Below are 15592 nucleotides of genomic sequence, written 5' to 3'. Positions count from 1 at the left end.
CTCATTAACAGATGGACTGCGTGTTTTCTATGATGTATTTGAAGTCCCGTTGATGTTGGGCTCCCGCTCCATCATAGAAGTGTACCAGATCGGATATGTCTTGTCCTGGACAGTGCTCTAACTGTATCTATATTCTTTAGTCCGCTTGTTTGTGGTCGTCTGGTTATTGTATGTTGGTTGTCGTTTAAAATGTCGAACCACATTTTTTGTGCCTCGGTGGTAATGTTATTAATTGAAACTAATTGTTTTCCTGCGTTTGCTTGTGGGATCCTGCATATCCGTATGGGGTTTTTGCCCTTTCTGCTTTCGTATAAGTGGCGATCGCGTCATGATCACCTGCTTCCATTAGTCCTTTTTTCAATTCTTTGAAGGCGTAAAGTTCTGACGGGTGTCTATCATGGAAGCTTACTATATGGAAATGTTGTCGTCCTTGTATCTTTTGGCATCCGCTGTCGTATATGATTATACATGGGTGCCCGTTTAGTGTGTTCATTAGATGTTTATTATTACTGTCGGGAAGATTTTTATTTTTGTATCCTACTTCTTTGATTGTACTAACCTTCAGAAGTTTAAGTGTAATGTGAACAGACATCTCGCTGCATAACTCCCTACTTAGAGCATCCCTGTAAGCATGGTTCTTAATTCATAGTAGCGCATTATGTCTCAGTAGAAATTTGATTTGTTTGAGATGAATATAATTAAAAATTTCTTTTTAAGCCCAAACGAGTGCAAGATTTTTTTTTTTTTTTTTTTTAAATAAACATACTTGTTCATTAAAATTAAATTCTTCTGAATTCGAACTGTAAAAGACTAGCAGGCTGTCCAGCATTGCCTGATCATAAAATATGCTTAAATATGATGATGTATTTATTATAATATTATATTGGACCTAATATATAGTAATGATTTAAAAAGTTTAAAAAAAAAAAAATTTTTTAAATGACTCGTGTGCCACCACTGAGAATCGAAACCAAAACGTTCAGCTTACAATTTAATTTTTTCTTTGATGTTAATGCCTGAACTCTGAAGGCATGTTTGCTGCAAGACTAAAAATTAAAACATGAACCAAGAGCTATTACGTTAAACATGCATATTCGTAATGCTGTTGTTCGACCTTCACCTGGCAAATTTCATTTTAAAAATTTTCCCCTGCTAAAACCCAAATATAAAGTTTTGCATGAGTTCGAATACCCTATATATTAACTTTCATGTCTGTAGACCAAAAACTGACAGGAGTTTGGTAGGCAAATATTTTTAAACAAATATATATACGCATACATAAATATATAAAGAGGTTTGTGTTTACTATAACCTTTTTATGCAACTATAAATCATGTAGAATATCTGCATGAATATAATTACACGTAATAGTTAACTGAAGATGATCATCCCATAAGAAAACCGAAAAAACTAATAGGGAATTAATTAAAATGAATGTTTAAAAGAATATGCAAATTAGCTAGATCTTTTGCTAGTAAATGCAATTCCATGACCCATATATAACAAAGTTGTATTTTCTTTTTAAATAAATAGAAAAAAAAGTTTTTAATATAAATATCAATATACACAAAAAAAAAAAAAAAAATTAAAGGAGTATAAATTCTTGTTCAGGAAGTGTTTTTTTATTTTTTTCTGTTTCGTGTCGTCCTCCCATGGATTTCAAAATTGATATTTTTCAGTCCGATACATTGTATACGTCAGTTGCATATATATATAAATGTCGGGATGATTAATCAGAATCGGAAAAAAAAATATATATATAATAACTGGAACTTTTGGAGTATCGGAACATGAAAAATTTGTACTTATTTTCCGATGCCAAAAACAAATCTTTTAATTACGTTTTTGTTCGTTTTTGTTTAAAAACTTAATTTTTCTTAACAATGAAATGATGAATATTGATTTTAAAACTAAAATCTATAGATCACCTTCACAAGTGTACATGTACGTCTGCAAATATATATTGAAAAAATTACATAGGTTTTTACAGTAATCTCCCCCACCCAAAAAAAAAACAAACTCTATATTTAGAAATTTTTTAAAAATTGGAATCGGTAATTGTATCAGAATCAGGAAAAATATTGGCATCGTCCCCTAACACACACATTTTTTTTTCACTGTGCAATAGCTCTTACTAATTTTTTTTTTTTTTTTTTTTTTTTTTAACACAGAGATCACCACTTATCAAGGCCCGGAAGCCACTCAGGGATAAGGGTTATTGAAACCTGAACAACTGTTGTATCATGTTGAACTGATGTCATTTCCGTCATCAACTCCCTCTTTGGTGTTACTGTCATTGATTATTGTTTTTGGTTGGCTTTATTGATGAGAGCAACATTAAATAAAAGTTGACAGTTCATTCATGCTTTAGTGAAGAGACTGCTACCCATTGCATTACACAATTATTTTACACAATTATGGTTTATTACATCAAGCAAGCACCTACATATTTTCAAGTCTTCCAGTTATCCTAATTCTTTTAGCCATATCCAATTATTCTCATAGATCTGATTTATGTTTATATATTGCTAGATAAAATATGACCTGTTGGGTCATCCATTAAATCCTGTTTAAAGTGTTTGAATCAGGAAAATGTGAGTTTACAAAGCCAGTTAAATATTGAAAATAAAAAGATAAATTAAAAAATAATTATGCTATCTCTTTTCCTCTTCAACAATAGGCAGAATAATATTACTGTCTGTGGTGATATTTTAATTTGTTTATAATGGACTATTCCAATTTTTTTTTCTTTCTTTCTTTATTACCTTTGACCATTAATAAAGAGAGAAATAGAGAGAGAGAGAGAGAGAGAGAGAGAGAGAAAGAGAGCAAAAGAAGAGTGATGGAAATGAGAGTAATAGACATATAGAATAAGAGTAACACTTGTTTTGTATAATACGAGGATTTACAATTTTTTATACAATGATATTAGTATTTCTAACAGAGGTGGCCATATTTTATTCACATCAAAAATTTATAATCTTAGGTTTTATAAATGTTTCTACTGTTATTTTCAATTTGATATTTTAAAAAGTATATTAAAAAAATATTTTCATAGAAGTAAAAATAAATTTTGTAAAGAAACAATTTTATTCTGCATATTTTAAATTCACTCATATTTGTAATTTATTGAAGTAAAAAAAATATTAGCATGTTTAAATTTAATAAAAACAATAATTAAGCTAAATTTTTGCTTAAGAAATATTTTTGGGGTGCACATTAAATAAAGCTAAAATTGTAATTATGTAATATGGGTCTTTGATAGCTGATCATTTGCTTTAAAACCCATTATATGCTACAAACTTCAGCATTGACTAATTTTCCATTTTGAGTCGTGCTCATTCGAACTTTCTTTTGAAGGTGTTGGAGACCATTCACTTCTCTTTGTAAACAGAAAGAATGTTTCTTAGGTTTGAAGGTGATTAACCTGTAGGAGAGTTTATTATCTATAATATAAATCTCGCCTATCTGTTTAAATGTATGTATGTATGTTTATATGTCTGCCTAAAACTTTCGACAGAGGTGACAGGTTTTCACAAGATCAGTATCATTTTGAAGCTTGACCCTTCGGATAACAAATATTGAAAAATTGGCCAAAAACGTTAATTCCTTCAGTCTCAAATGGGCACTTTTTTACAGGGAGGTGGCGTCACTTTTTTGCCAATATTTTTGAAAGTCATCCCCTCTTTTCGATTGTCTAGCCTTAATTTAAACCTACGTCACTTCCAGTTTGGCGATGGGCACAACAGCAAAGACACCACTTCTTTTTTTTGTTTTTCCCACATTCATTTCTTCCTTCGTGGTACGGGCTCGAGCCTGCCTGCCTACTTCCACTTTTATTTATTTTTGTTTTTGCTCAACACACACCCGGACAATGCCAAGCACCCAGGCTAGTTGTACATAAATCATACGTAGCTTTATTTTAGATATATAGTGCCCCCCCCTGTTAATGCACTAATATTACTTTATTTTAAATGTATAGCCCCCCCCCACACCTTTATGAAATTCAAATAAAAATATTAAATTTTGATAATGTATTTGAATAAGTAATTAAATCTACTGATTTATTAAAATATAATAATTAAATATTATAAAATTATTCAATTATTTTTTAATCACCAATAGTCATAAACTATGACTATCTCGATAAATTGTTTTTGGGTTGTGGTGTAGCATTGTTATCAAAGTAGTAATTTAAAAAAAAACAAAAAAAACCCTCAAACATTGATAAAAAAAACAAGAAAATATAAAGATATCATACTCAGCTTAACAGCAGTTTTACAGACAGGCATATGTTGAACGACTTTTAGAAATTAACTTTAAAATTAATCTGTCTCTGTTTCAGTGTATATTTATACCTCTTTCTCTAAAATATCTCCTCATCACTTTTTGGTCTCCTAACAAAAGGAGGGTGAACCTGTAAATTCACCCTGGTCCGTTCGTCTGTCCCTACTTTTCTCAATAACTATGCCTTGGAATTTTTTGAAATTTTGAACAAACATTAAACATGATGTGAGTAAAAAAGTAACAGAACGGATTTTCCGGGAAAACTGGTTGCTTCCCCCTAGGGGTGCCTTTCAGGTTAAAATGCCTAAAATTGATACTTTTGTGCGTATTAAAAAAAAAAATTGATGCCTTGGATTTTTATAAAACTTTCTGAAAAGTTATAACTAACTGATTTCTACATAATTTTGTTTATCTATACTCTGTGATAACTCTTAGGTGTGCCCGAGGGGCTCTTTTGGGGCTAATAAAGACACTCCATTTTTGGAACTATTTTACCATATTCGTCCAAAATTTTCTGTGTATAGTTTTGTAGTAGTTTTACATGGTGCTGAACTCAAATTTAAATATGTTAAGGCCTTGGGGATTTTTGGGGCTAAATGGAGAGGTGGCAGCATATGATGGACTTAGTCATTTCTTTTTTTGCATGGTGCAGAACTCAAATTTACATATGTTAAGGCCCAAAACTGCACCGTTTGTTCATTTTTTATTTTTTTTATTATTACATTTTCACCCCAAACAAGACAAATTGCCATTTTGGTATCGGGAGCTACTATCAGGGGCAACAACTACTGGGGTACTATGTTGGGATTTGGGCAGCAAGATGTTGGTTTACGTTACACTTGAACTTCTGCACGTCAGTACTGTTGGGGAAGCAGGGACATGGAATGGAATTCCAAAGTCTAGCGGTTCTGGGGAAGAAACTATTGGAGTAGAAAGATCTTTTACATCTAGGGATCTCTACAGTGTGGGGGTGGGATTTAGCAGCCTGTCGGGTTTGTCGAGAGTGCTCACGTCATGGGGGCACAAGTGCTTGCAGTTCGTCAGAGCATTCACCACTAAAATACTTGTAGAACAGGCAGAGGGATGCAACATTTCGTCGATGGGACAGAGGCTGAAGCTTAGATGCCAGTTCAGGGCCTATCAGGTTTGCGACTCTCTTTTGAACTGTGTCAAGGAGCGAGAGACTAGTAACAGATGCACCAGCCCAAATGTGACAGCAGTATGCCATACATGGGCGAATGGTGGCCTTATAGAGGTACAGGATACTTTCGGGTGTTAGTAGTTGTCTAGTACGGTAGAGAGAGCCCACCTTTCTTGCAGCGGCCCTGGCAATGCCTTCAATGTAATTGTTTCAACTCATGTTTCCTGTGAACGTTAGGCCAAGGAGTTTGAAAAATGTACTCTCAGATAAAGAGTCGTTGGCCATTGCTATTGGTGGTAGAGAGGGTTTCTTGTAATTATTGAATAAAACTAGTTTAGTTTTGGCGGCATTGAATGTGACCAACCATTTTTCTCTCCATTCCACTACAGATTGGAGGTCTTCCTCTAGTGTTTCTGCCATTTCTTTAGAAATGTGTTCATTCGTCTTCCTGTCCTGCCTGTTATAGAGTATAGTGCCATCAGCATATATACCCATCTCAGAGGCAGTTTTGTCAGGGAGGTCATTTATGAATATCAGGAACAATAGAGGTCCAAGGATAGACCCCTGGGGCACTCCCGCATTTATATCATATTGCTTAGATGTCCGACCGTCAAGGACAACCTGGATTTTTCTCTTATCTAAGATGGATTTAATTATGTTAAGTATTCTACCAGTGATACCGTATGATCTAATTTTCCTGACGAGACCCTCATGCCATACCCTGTCAAAAGCCTTAGATATATCTAGAGCTACCGCTCTGCCCTCCTCCGCTTGGTCCAGTGAATGGTATATGCGTTCAGAGATTACAGTTAGAATGTCTGCTGTGGAAAGGGCTTGTCTAAATCCATATTGTTGGTTAGCCAGTTTAGCATCTGTAAGGTGATGGACTAGAGCATTTTTTATTAAGGTCTCAAATATTTTGGCAAAAAGTGGGAGGAGGCTAATGGGGCGATAATTTAATGGGTTAGTCCTTTCGCCAGAATTCTTGAATACTGGTACAACAGAAGCAGTTTTCCAACAGCCGGAAAGCAAGCTTCATTAAGGCATTTGTTGTAGAGTTTGGAGAGAACGAGTTACTTTGGCTGAGCATTTTATTGATGTCCCCTGGGGACTTTTGGGGCTAAATGTGTGTGTGGGTGGGAGGGGGGTACACAAATGCTGAACTTAGTCATTTTTTTTTATGCCTCGTTCACTGTGCACTCACAGGAGACCATACATGCTTCACTTGTTCCATGTTTTCCTTGGTCTTCATGTGCCAACTGACTAATACTTCAACTAACTCAAGAACTCTTATCCATTCTTTCAATATAACCAAACCAATGAAGTTTATTGTTCTGCATACATCTCATACTTCTCCCTTAGTTGACAATGGTAACACTTTGCTAACTCTTCCCTTGAAAATATTACACAAATAAAAACAAGATGCAAAATTATAAAAAAAATTAAAATTTAATCCAGTCATAAATTCATTTTAAAAATGCATGATTGAAATTAAAAAATAACATTTTTTTTGCTGTTGTAATTTAAAAATTGATATGAATGTTTAAGTTATAAACATTTTTTTTTTTTTCTTTAGTATAAAAAAAAATCTAGCTTAAGTTGTCATTTTCCGTTTTTTCTTCAGAGTTGCTTTGCAGGAGATTCACACCAACGCTCGAAAGGCTTTCTGTAACCCAAGTTGGATAACTTCTGTCCGTGTAGATTTTTTGGAAAAAGTTTTGGATGAACTCTGGAAATTTATCTTTTTTTATACTTTCATGAATCGACAGCATCAAATGAAGCTGGAAGAAAGTGAATGCAAACAGAAATTAGAACAACAAAATTCAAATGGAATAAAAATTTATAAAGTTCAACTGAAAAAAGATTTTTACTGTAGAAAAAAAAATGGAATTTCAATATATAAAAGAAATTTAACTTTATATAGGCTTTTACATGTAAACATCCTAAAGAAAAAAAAAAGAGGTTAATATAGTTTGTTTGAAGCATTGTTTAATGTGTATATTAAAGAAATTTAAGTTTATACAATGCAGAGATGTGATGGATAGACACAAACTGTAAAAAAAATTGAGATATAATCGTGGAACAAGCTATGCAGTTTCATCTTTATTGATCCAATATATATGTGTATAAATATATTTTTTTTTTCATTTTCCCTATCCTGGGAGCAGCAAGGGAGCTCATGTAATGTGAAATCTAGAAGAATGACACCATTTAGAGAATGTGTTGTTTTCCTTTTATTTTGTTACAATATTACAGCTACATAGCGAGAGGAAAACACAAAAATTTTGGCTGCTCCATCAATACTACAACTACTTTTACAACAAGACATAACTATCTAATGAGCCAACTACTCGTGGGATGAACAAAGAGATGAACAGCTAAAATAAGAAAGCAAGACACAGAAACTTGGACTGCTACATCACCACTATGACTACTTTTACAACTAGATGTCAGTATCCAATTCCTATGTGTCGATGAGAAAATGTGCAGTTTTTCTTTGATGTAGAAGATCTGTGCAGATCAAAGAATTAAAAAATTTTTGTTGTTTCTTGTTTATTTCCTATTCCCTCATCAATGAAATGTTATTACTGTAAATAATTCAATAAAACTTTCTAAAATTTGAGTTTATCTTAAGATGCCCCTGGTGTGAATGTGGTATTGTGGTGACAGAGATATTTCTAGTTAAGAGTAGGATAGACAATTTTAAGTATTTGAGACTAAGGATGATCAATGACCCCCATTATTCCCACACTTGAATGGCCTTGTGCCTAATTTGTCCATTATGTATTTTTATATGTTGTGCAAATAAATATTTCAAAGAATTCTCTCATGCTATGCTACAACATTAGACTATGATAACATAATATGTTTGCTATTTTTATGTGTACAAAGCTTTGAAAATAAAGGTCACAAAGGACATAAATACCAAAAAACTGAGCAACTTGTGTGTCTGTAGTTTAATGCACTGGCAAACAAGATGGTGGCAATGTAAGAATATTTAAGTAAATTATACAAAACAAGATTAGTCAATGGGAGTTATATGGCTGAGAAATGAGTAATGACGAAGCAAACAGGAAGTCGCTATCTAAATTTGATCGTTTTGTTTACAGCATGAAAAATGCAAGAAAAAAAACGTAACATTAGGAAAGACAGAGCAATCAACATCCGATACAGAATTATCCCACCAGTCTCAAACATGAGGAAAATACATCAGAGCTTGAATCGGTTTAACAAACCACTTTCGAACTCACCGAACAATTGCATGATCACAGTCATCTTCGCAAGCGATGGACGAACATCATATAGGGGACGTTCTAAAAGTAATGCCTCCTATTTTTTTTATTCTGTCTGAATGGATCAGAGGGGATTTTAAATTGTGTGACAGTGTTGTTGGATCAAAAGAGGTAAGGGTAGCTTGCACTAAGTTTTGGTAAAAGAAACTTACTTTAAAATTAATCACAAGAATAATAGGACCTGATAAGAGAGAGAGAGAGAGAGAGAGAGAGAGAGAGAGAGAGAGAGAGAGAGAGAGAGAGAGAGAGTCTTGGTTATTTTACTTTTCTCAAGGAATTGAAAAAGAAGAAATGTTAATGTTGAGACAAAAACCAATATGTGCAGAGTTTTCATAAACGAAAACTTACTTTCTAATCTAATATCTAAAAGGCTATATGTCTGTCTGTCTGTCTCCATATTTTCAAACTCCATCTCTTCCAAAACTAAAAGTTGCAGATCGGCGCTAGGGGCCTCGAATAATTGGATTTTTTATGGACCGTTCTTTTATGGGTCTTTAACTGGTTAAAATACTTTTAAGGGGTTAAAATTGAAAAAAAATCATTACACATTTTGTACATTCATTTTTGTTTATTTTTAATCAGTTCATACGCGTGTCACGTTGGTGCAATGGTAATGTCACCAGCTTTGAATGCTACAGTTTTGTTTCTTTTGATTCTAGCTGATGGCACTCAAATACTTTTTTTTTACTTTTGAAATCACGACTATAATAATCTATATGAAATTTGGACATTAAGATATCATACTTAAGCGCAATTTCTTAAAGAAGGACTATGTTATAATATAATAGTATCATTTTAAATCAAAAACAAAAAAAGAAAGCATAAACTTGTTACAAAAATGCATTAATATTTATTAGGTATTTACCTAAAAAGAATACATTGGCCATGACAGTTTAAGTAAACAAAATGTGTCTCAAGTCACAGATTTTACATTATCACACATCCAGCACCTTCTACATTACCGTTCAATGTGTAAGTTATTAAATAAATATGTTAAAAGTGACACTTTGCCCACTAATCATTTTTGAGTGGTTATTAAATCAATAACAGTATTATGATAAAGAAATAGTCAACATGTATTCTAATTTATAGTGGCAAAATCCAAAATACCCTTTTTAAACTGTAGAAATCTACTTATTTAATTATAATGGCAAAGATTTCAAACTATTTACCTGATATGCAATATTATGAACTGTGAGTAATTGACATGCAACTGATTCGTACGTAACAATTGTGTGCAAATACGCCCGTGTATATTTTTGACATGTTGAACAACTGCAGTCTTCATCAATGGGACGATAATCTCGAGCAAATTTTTTGTTTTTCAAATTCATCTGACCAGTTGCTACTAAGGCTGTTCCAAAACGCTGAAATAGCAAAATATAAAATAAATTTTGAAAAAAAAAAAAAGGTTTTGTGCATATTTAATAATGATTTTCAACACAAGAATAAAAGAAATAAACTTTGTAAATAATTTATTTAATATGGTTACACTTGAAAGAAGATGGCTATAATCAAGATTGTCTGCGCTTTTTGACTTCTTGTATTTGCTCTGTAGATGGGATGACAGTGGTGGGTCACTAAACACTCTAGGTTTGTAACACTGCATGGACGGCTATATGCAAATATTGAGCCATGAGTGAAATGACATCATGGTAAAGAAAAGCAAGACTATAAAAAGGAGTATGTTCAAGAAAACAATCCTGTGAGAGACATCACAGCCATAACGAGAAGTTGTACATGGAGAAGAACTTGAATGCCTACTAGACACTATCCTTGAGTGTTTAAGGTCTCTCTGTACAAGTTTGCCAGAAAAACCTTTCACGGGAATATTTTTTTTCCTAGAAGTAAACCCTGACCAAATATTCAAAATCACATAGTATTCGCTTCCCATATAAGATCTCCTCACTATGGCTGACTAGCTTTTACAAGGAATGGTGTACCTTCTCCAAGTGATGTTACTTCAAGTAACAGCACGAAGCTGGATACTCCACCAGACTAGATAAATTCTTGTCCTAGAATCCAGTAAGACCAAGAGACCAAAAAGAAATATATACTACAACATAGAAAAATGGTTAATTGGGCAGAGGAAAATTACGTTCTCAATTTCTTTTATTAACTCAGTGTTTGAGAGATAAAGTGTTGCAATATTTTGGATTTATAATGGGGTATGATCCCACACAGTCGGACGATTCTATTTATAAACGATGCTGCTAAGAACTGACGAATCAAATTAATTCACGTTCTGCTACCAACCAATCAGAAACCAGAATTGCTTCATAAATATTAAACCTTTTCTGGAGCAATTTCACATGTTCTTTTCCCGGGTTTCGACACGGTAAGAATATTTTGTTCTGTGGAACTGTCTACTACAAACAAGTCACCTCCCAGGACTTGTGTGTAACAGCGAACCAACTGAAACTGTTCTGAAACTCAAAATGGCTTACACTTCTAGATAAAGAATTTTAATGGAACATTTAAATATTTATGTATCTCATATAGAGTTCAAGTGTTAGCCCCAAGTAGTGGGCCCATTAATTTATGAGAACTTTGAAGTAAAATAAAACAAAAAAGTGAGAAGGAGAATGAGGAAATAAATGTTGTTATACAAAAGAAAAAAAAACTGAGTTGTAAGTTCTTTTTTTGTTCTTTGTCTATTTTGCAACTGCAGCTACATGTTGGAAAACATTACAGGATCATTTTAAGGCCAAACAGATTTTCCTTTTTTTTTTTTTTTTTAGTTGTATTTTTAGAAGGTTATACTGAATATGGTACACTATCTTATTTTTGTGCTAGCCACCCTATTTGATTAAATAGTGTTACGAGGGAGCATTTCTATAAAATAAAATAATCAATAAAACAGTTTAAAATGTGTGCTAATGTATTCTAGGCAGTCCTAATGATCAAATCTCAAAAGTTTTTAATTCACGAGATAGTTTAAAGGCCAGAGTATAGTAATAGAAAGTTTAGAAGGATTAGAAGTTTTAGAAGTATCTAGAAGGCCCCAGAGGGTTCTGCAACAATCAAGAATGGGTTAAGATGCCATATAAATAAAGGTGGAGAGGGAAACAGATCAGTTATCAACTTGTACCCGTTAAGATAACTCCGGTCTCTGATTCATGGATAAGTCCAGCCGAAAGAATCCAAAACACAAAAAGGAAAATACATCCCTTCACCCACGGAAAGTTGCAGAAAATGCCCTCTAAACTAGTGGTAAATACAATTTTGAAATATTCTCATTGACCAAACTTTTAAAGGCAAAAAAAAGGAATCTTATTGTCATTGAATTTCGATATAAACAGAGTGAATAGTCACTCGAATCTTGCCTGTTAGCGGTTCTTAACTTTGACCTCCCTTCTCCTCTCGTAACCCTTCACTTCCTCGTCCTAGTTTTCGACCTGAGTTTCAACAAGCCGTCTTTTCCCTTGTATTTGATAGTAGTAATCCAAAATAACTATATCTTTTGTTAACCGACCTTTTCGTTTGTTTTGTTATTATTGTAAATGTATGTGAACAAACTTTTTTGTTTATTTTGTTATTGTTGAAAATAAAGAAAAATATCATTTTCCGAAAACCATATTTCATATTGTCCATATTTTTAATTGTTACACCTTTGAACGTAACAATAGTCAAAAAAATCAATTAGGTTGTTCATTTTAAATTAAACTTGCATAGGAAACTTAATTCGCTTTATGAAATTTGTAACTTTTTCAAAGTTTTTTTGGACCAAGTAAAGAATAGATACCCTGTAGCAGACGACACCGCCTGGTGGTGACAAGCGCACATTTCAACTAACACCGGTGATTTGACCTTGACATTGGCACAAGCACATGGCGTCGGTTGTTTGTAAACACATCAAATAGCAAACATGCTCGAATATTCGCCAGCAATTTTCTTTTTTTAAAATATATTTACAAAACTTTTGAAGATTTAAAAGAAAAAATATATATTTACAAAACATTTTTTTTAAGTAAGTAACAAAACGAACGTATTTAAATAAAAGATATTTAAATAAATGGGTGTCTTTCTATTTCGGATTTTTGCAAACAAGATTTTTTAAATTTCGATTGATTATACTTGTGATTTTATTATGCATAAAAATTGCCTTGGCCTAGAAGGATTTCTCCTTCGCTGACCACATACATCGCACTTTAAATAAATATTGAATTTTATTAAAAATGTATACAGAAAAAAAAATGGCTAAAACAAAAATAGATAATAAGGTGTTAAAGAATGAACCTTTTTTTAATAAGTTTTATTCAAACAGTCTTTATTTGAACTTAATGGACTGTTTTTTTTGGGTTTTTTTTAATTTATTAACTGTTTTATTCTTTTTATCCAACAAAAATAGAACTTTTATAATAAAATATATATTATGAACTGTTTTTCAAACATTGGAATTTTAAAATTAAAGTTTTACTAAAAAAAAAAGAAAAAAAGACAAGGTGTTTTTTATTTGAGATATTTTTTTTCACCCTTTATCACTTTGAAATTTTATTCAACAATGAAATGATAAAAAACAAAATTTTCGTTAAATATATTTTAAAAAAATTATTATAAAATATCTATAAAGTCAATTTTTTTGTCCATAAAAGTTTGTTGAAAGTTCAAATAAAGTTTATAATTTAATTGAAAAAAAAACAAAAAACACCTCGCCTTTTTTTTTAAAAAAATAAAACTAACTTTAATTTTTAAATTTCGATGTCTGAAAAACAGTCCATAATATATATCATTATAAAAGTTCTATTTTTGTTTGATAAAAAGAATAAAACAGTTATTAAAAAGTTCTGTAAATATATTAAAAACGCACTCAGAAAGACACCCATTTATTTAAATATCTTTTTATTTAAAAAAAAATCTTGCTCGCGAATATTCGTCAAAATTTAATATTTGAAAATATTAGGTACTCATTGGGCGTTGAGTTCCATGGCGCCCAGCATAAAAAAAACATGCATCGCTCCCTTCCTGACCCAAGCGCACGTAAGATTTTTTTTATTTACTGACGTTGTCGTAGTAACTAAACGATTATTTGTCACATTATTTATTTTGAAAATTTTTTTTACTCTTTATGAATATTAAAAGAAAAAAAAAGTTACTAAACATTTATTAATATCTCACTTTTACAGACATTTGTTTTTAAATTTCTTTTTAAATGACGACTTTTATCGACTTTTTTTTTTAATAGCATTTGCGGATGGATATGCTGACATTTGTTTTTTTAATTTCTTTTTAAATGACTTTTTATCGACTTTGTTTTTAAATAGCATTTGCAGATGGGTAAAAAACGAAAAGAATAACTAAACCATTTACTGACAATTTCTCGGTATCTTGACTTTGATAACATTTATTTGTTAAAAATATTTGTAAAAGTGAGAAATTATCAGTAAATGGTTTAGTTATTTTTTTTTTTTTACCCATCCGCAAAAAAGAAAGTTGATAAAAAGTCGTCATTTAAAAAGAAATTAAAACAAATGTCAGCATACCCATCCGCAAATGCTATTAAAAAAAAAGTCGATAAAAGTAGTCATTTAAAAAGAAATTTAAAAACAAATGTCTGTAAAAGTGAGACATTATTAATAAATGTTTAATAATTTTTCTTTTAATATTCATAAAGAGTAAACTATTTTTCAAAATAAATAATGTGACAGATAATCGTTTAGTTACTACGACAACGTCAGTAAATAAAAAAGTGTTACGTTCGCTTGCGTCAGGAAGGGAGCGACGCATGTTTTTTTATGCTAGCCGCCATGGAACTCAACGCCCAAGGAGTACCAAATATTATTTTTAAAATATATTAATTGTCGCTGAAGTTAATGTTTTAAAGAATAATTAAATAAATATTGAATTGCTGGTTAAAGGTTTTTAAACGCACACAGAAAAAAAAAAAAAAAAAAAAAAACAGTACATAAAAAATCAATCTTGGTCAAAAAAATCCGAAACAGAAAGACACCCATTTATTTAAATCTCTTTTATTTAAATACGTTCGTTTTGTTACTTACTTAAAAAAAATGTTTTGTAAATATATATTTTTTCTTTTAAATCTTCAAAAGTTTTGTAAATATATTTTTAAAAAAATTGTTGGCGAATATTCGAGCATGTTTGCTATTTGACGTGTTTACAAACAACCGACGCCATGTGCTTGTGCCTATATCAAGGTCAAATCACCGGTGTTAGTTGAAATGTGCGCCGGACACCGCCAGGCGGCGTCGTCTGCTACAGGGTATCTATTCTTTACTTGGTCCATTTTTTTTTTGCCCAAAAATTTTAGATGATGTTAATGTACACATTCATAAAAAGAATTATGTTTCATTTGTCCTGAATTTTTTCGTTTTCAGACATGAAAATTTATTTCTGTATTTTTGTTATTTTAATTAGGTTGAGTTCCAAATAAGGACCAATAGAACTTATGCTAATGAGAATCCCATGATGACAAAATACCATTGCTGGAAAACCAACAAAGGAAATAATGTTTTAATAAGACATTTTCAACACATTTTTGATGAACATGCTCTTATGTGTTCACTGCACCGACAATGATCATCCCACTTGTTGTACTAGTTCAAACTTGTTCAATCCAGTTAAAGGAATTCTCCCTCCAAACAAAAATCACAAAGTTTAGCTTTATTGTTTGTTTATACAAATAACAGATGTTTATTTTCTTTTGATGATTACAAGCAGTACTTGTTTTTTCTAAGTCGAATAGCAGACTTATAAAATAAGTTTTGTCTGACCAGACCGGAACACATGTACCAGTAACAAAGTCCTTTACAGAGAGCCTCATGGATCCTAAATGCTTGGTATCTCTCCAGAAAACCAGTTGACTGTCTCAAATATTTAACTCCCACTCTTTTTTTTCCTTTGAAAGGCCGGC

At 31.9% G+C, this 15592-nt stretch overlaps 1 protein-coding gene across 1 annotated transcript in view; it reads right to left on the bottom strand.

The window, feature by feature from the left end:
* Positions 1–6863: 6863 nt before the first annotated feature.
* The window catches only part of LOC145278111 (queuine tRNA-ribosyltransferase catalytic subunit 1-like), a 43037-nt gene continuing 34308 nt past the window's right edge, over positions 6864–15592 (bottom strand). Inside the window, exons 8-9 of the mRNA XM_080130389.1 lie at positions 9894–10088; positions 6864–7209 (exon numbers count right to left, since the gene is read on the bottom strand). Of these exons, the coding sequence (XP_079986515.1) occupies positions 7018–7209; positions 9894–10088 (387 nt within the window). The 3' untranslated portion in view covers positions 6864–7017. The remainder of the gene's footprint in view (positions 7210–9893; positions 10089–15592) is intronic.

The sequence above is a fragment of the Euprymna scolopes genome, chromosome 1 (assembly GCF_053919585.1).
Source record: "Euprymna scolopes isolate OS-2025 chromosome 1, ASM5391958v1, whole genome shotgun sequence".
NCBI classification, from domain to species: domain Eukaryota; kingdom Metazoa; phylum Mollusca; class Cephalopoda; order Sepiida; family Sepiolidae; genus Euprymna; species Euprymna scolopes.
Note: the sequence above shows the minus strand (reverse complement) of the source record. Positions and strands in the feature narration are given on the sequence as shown.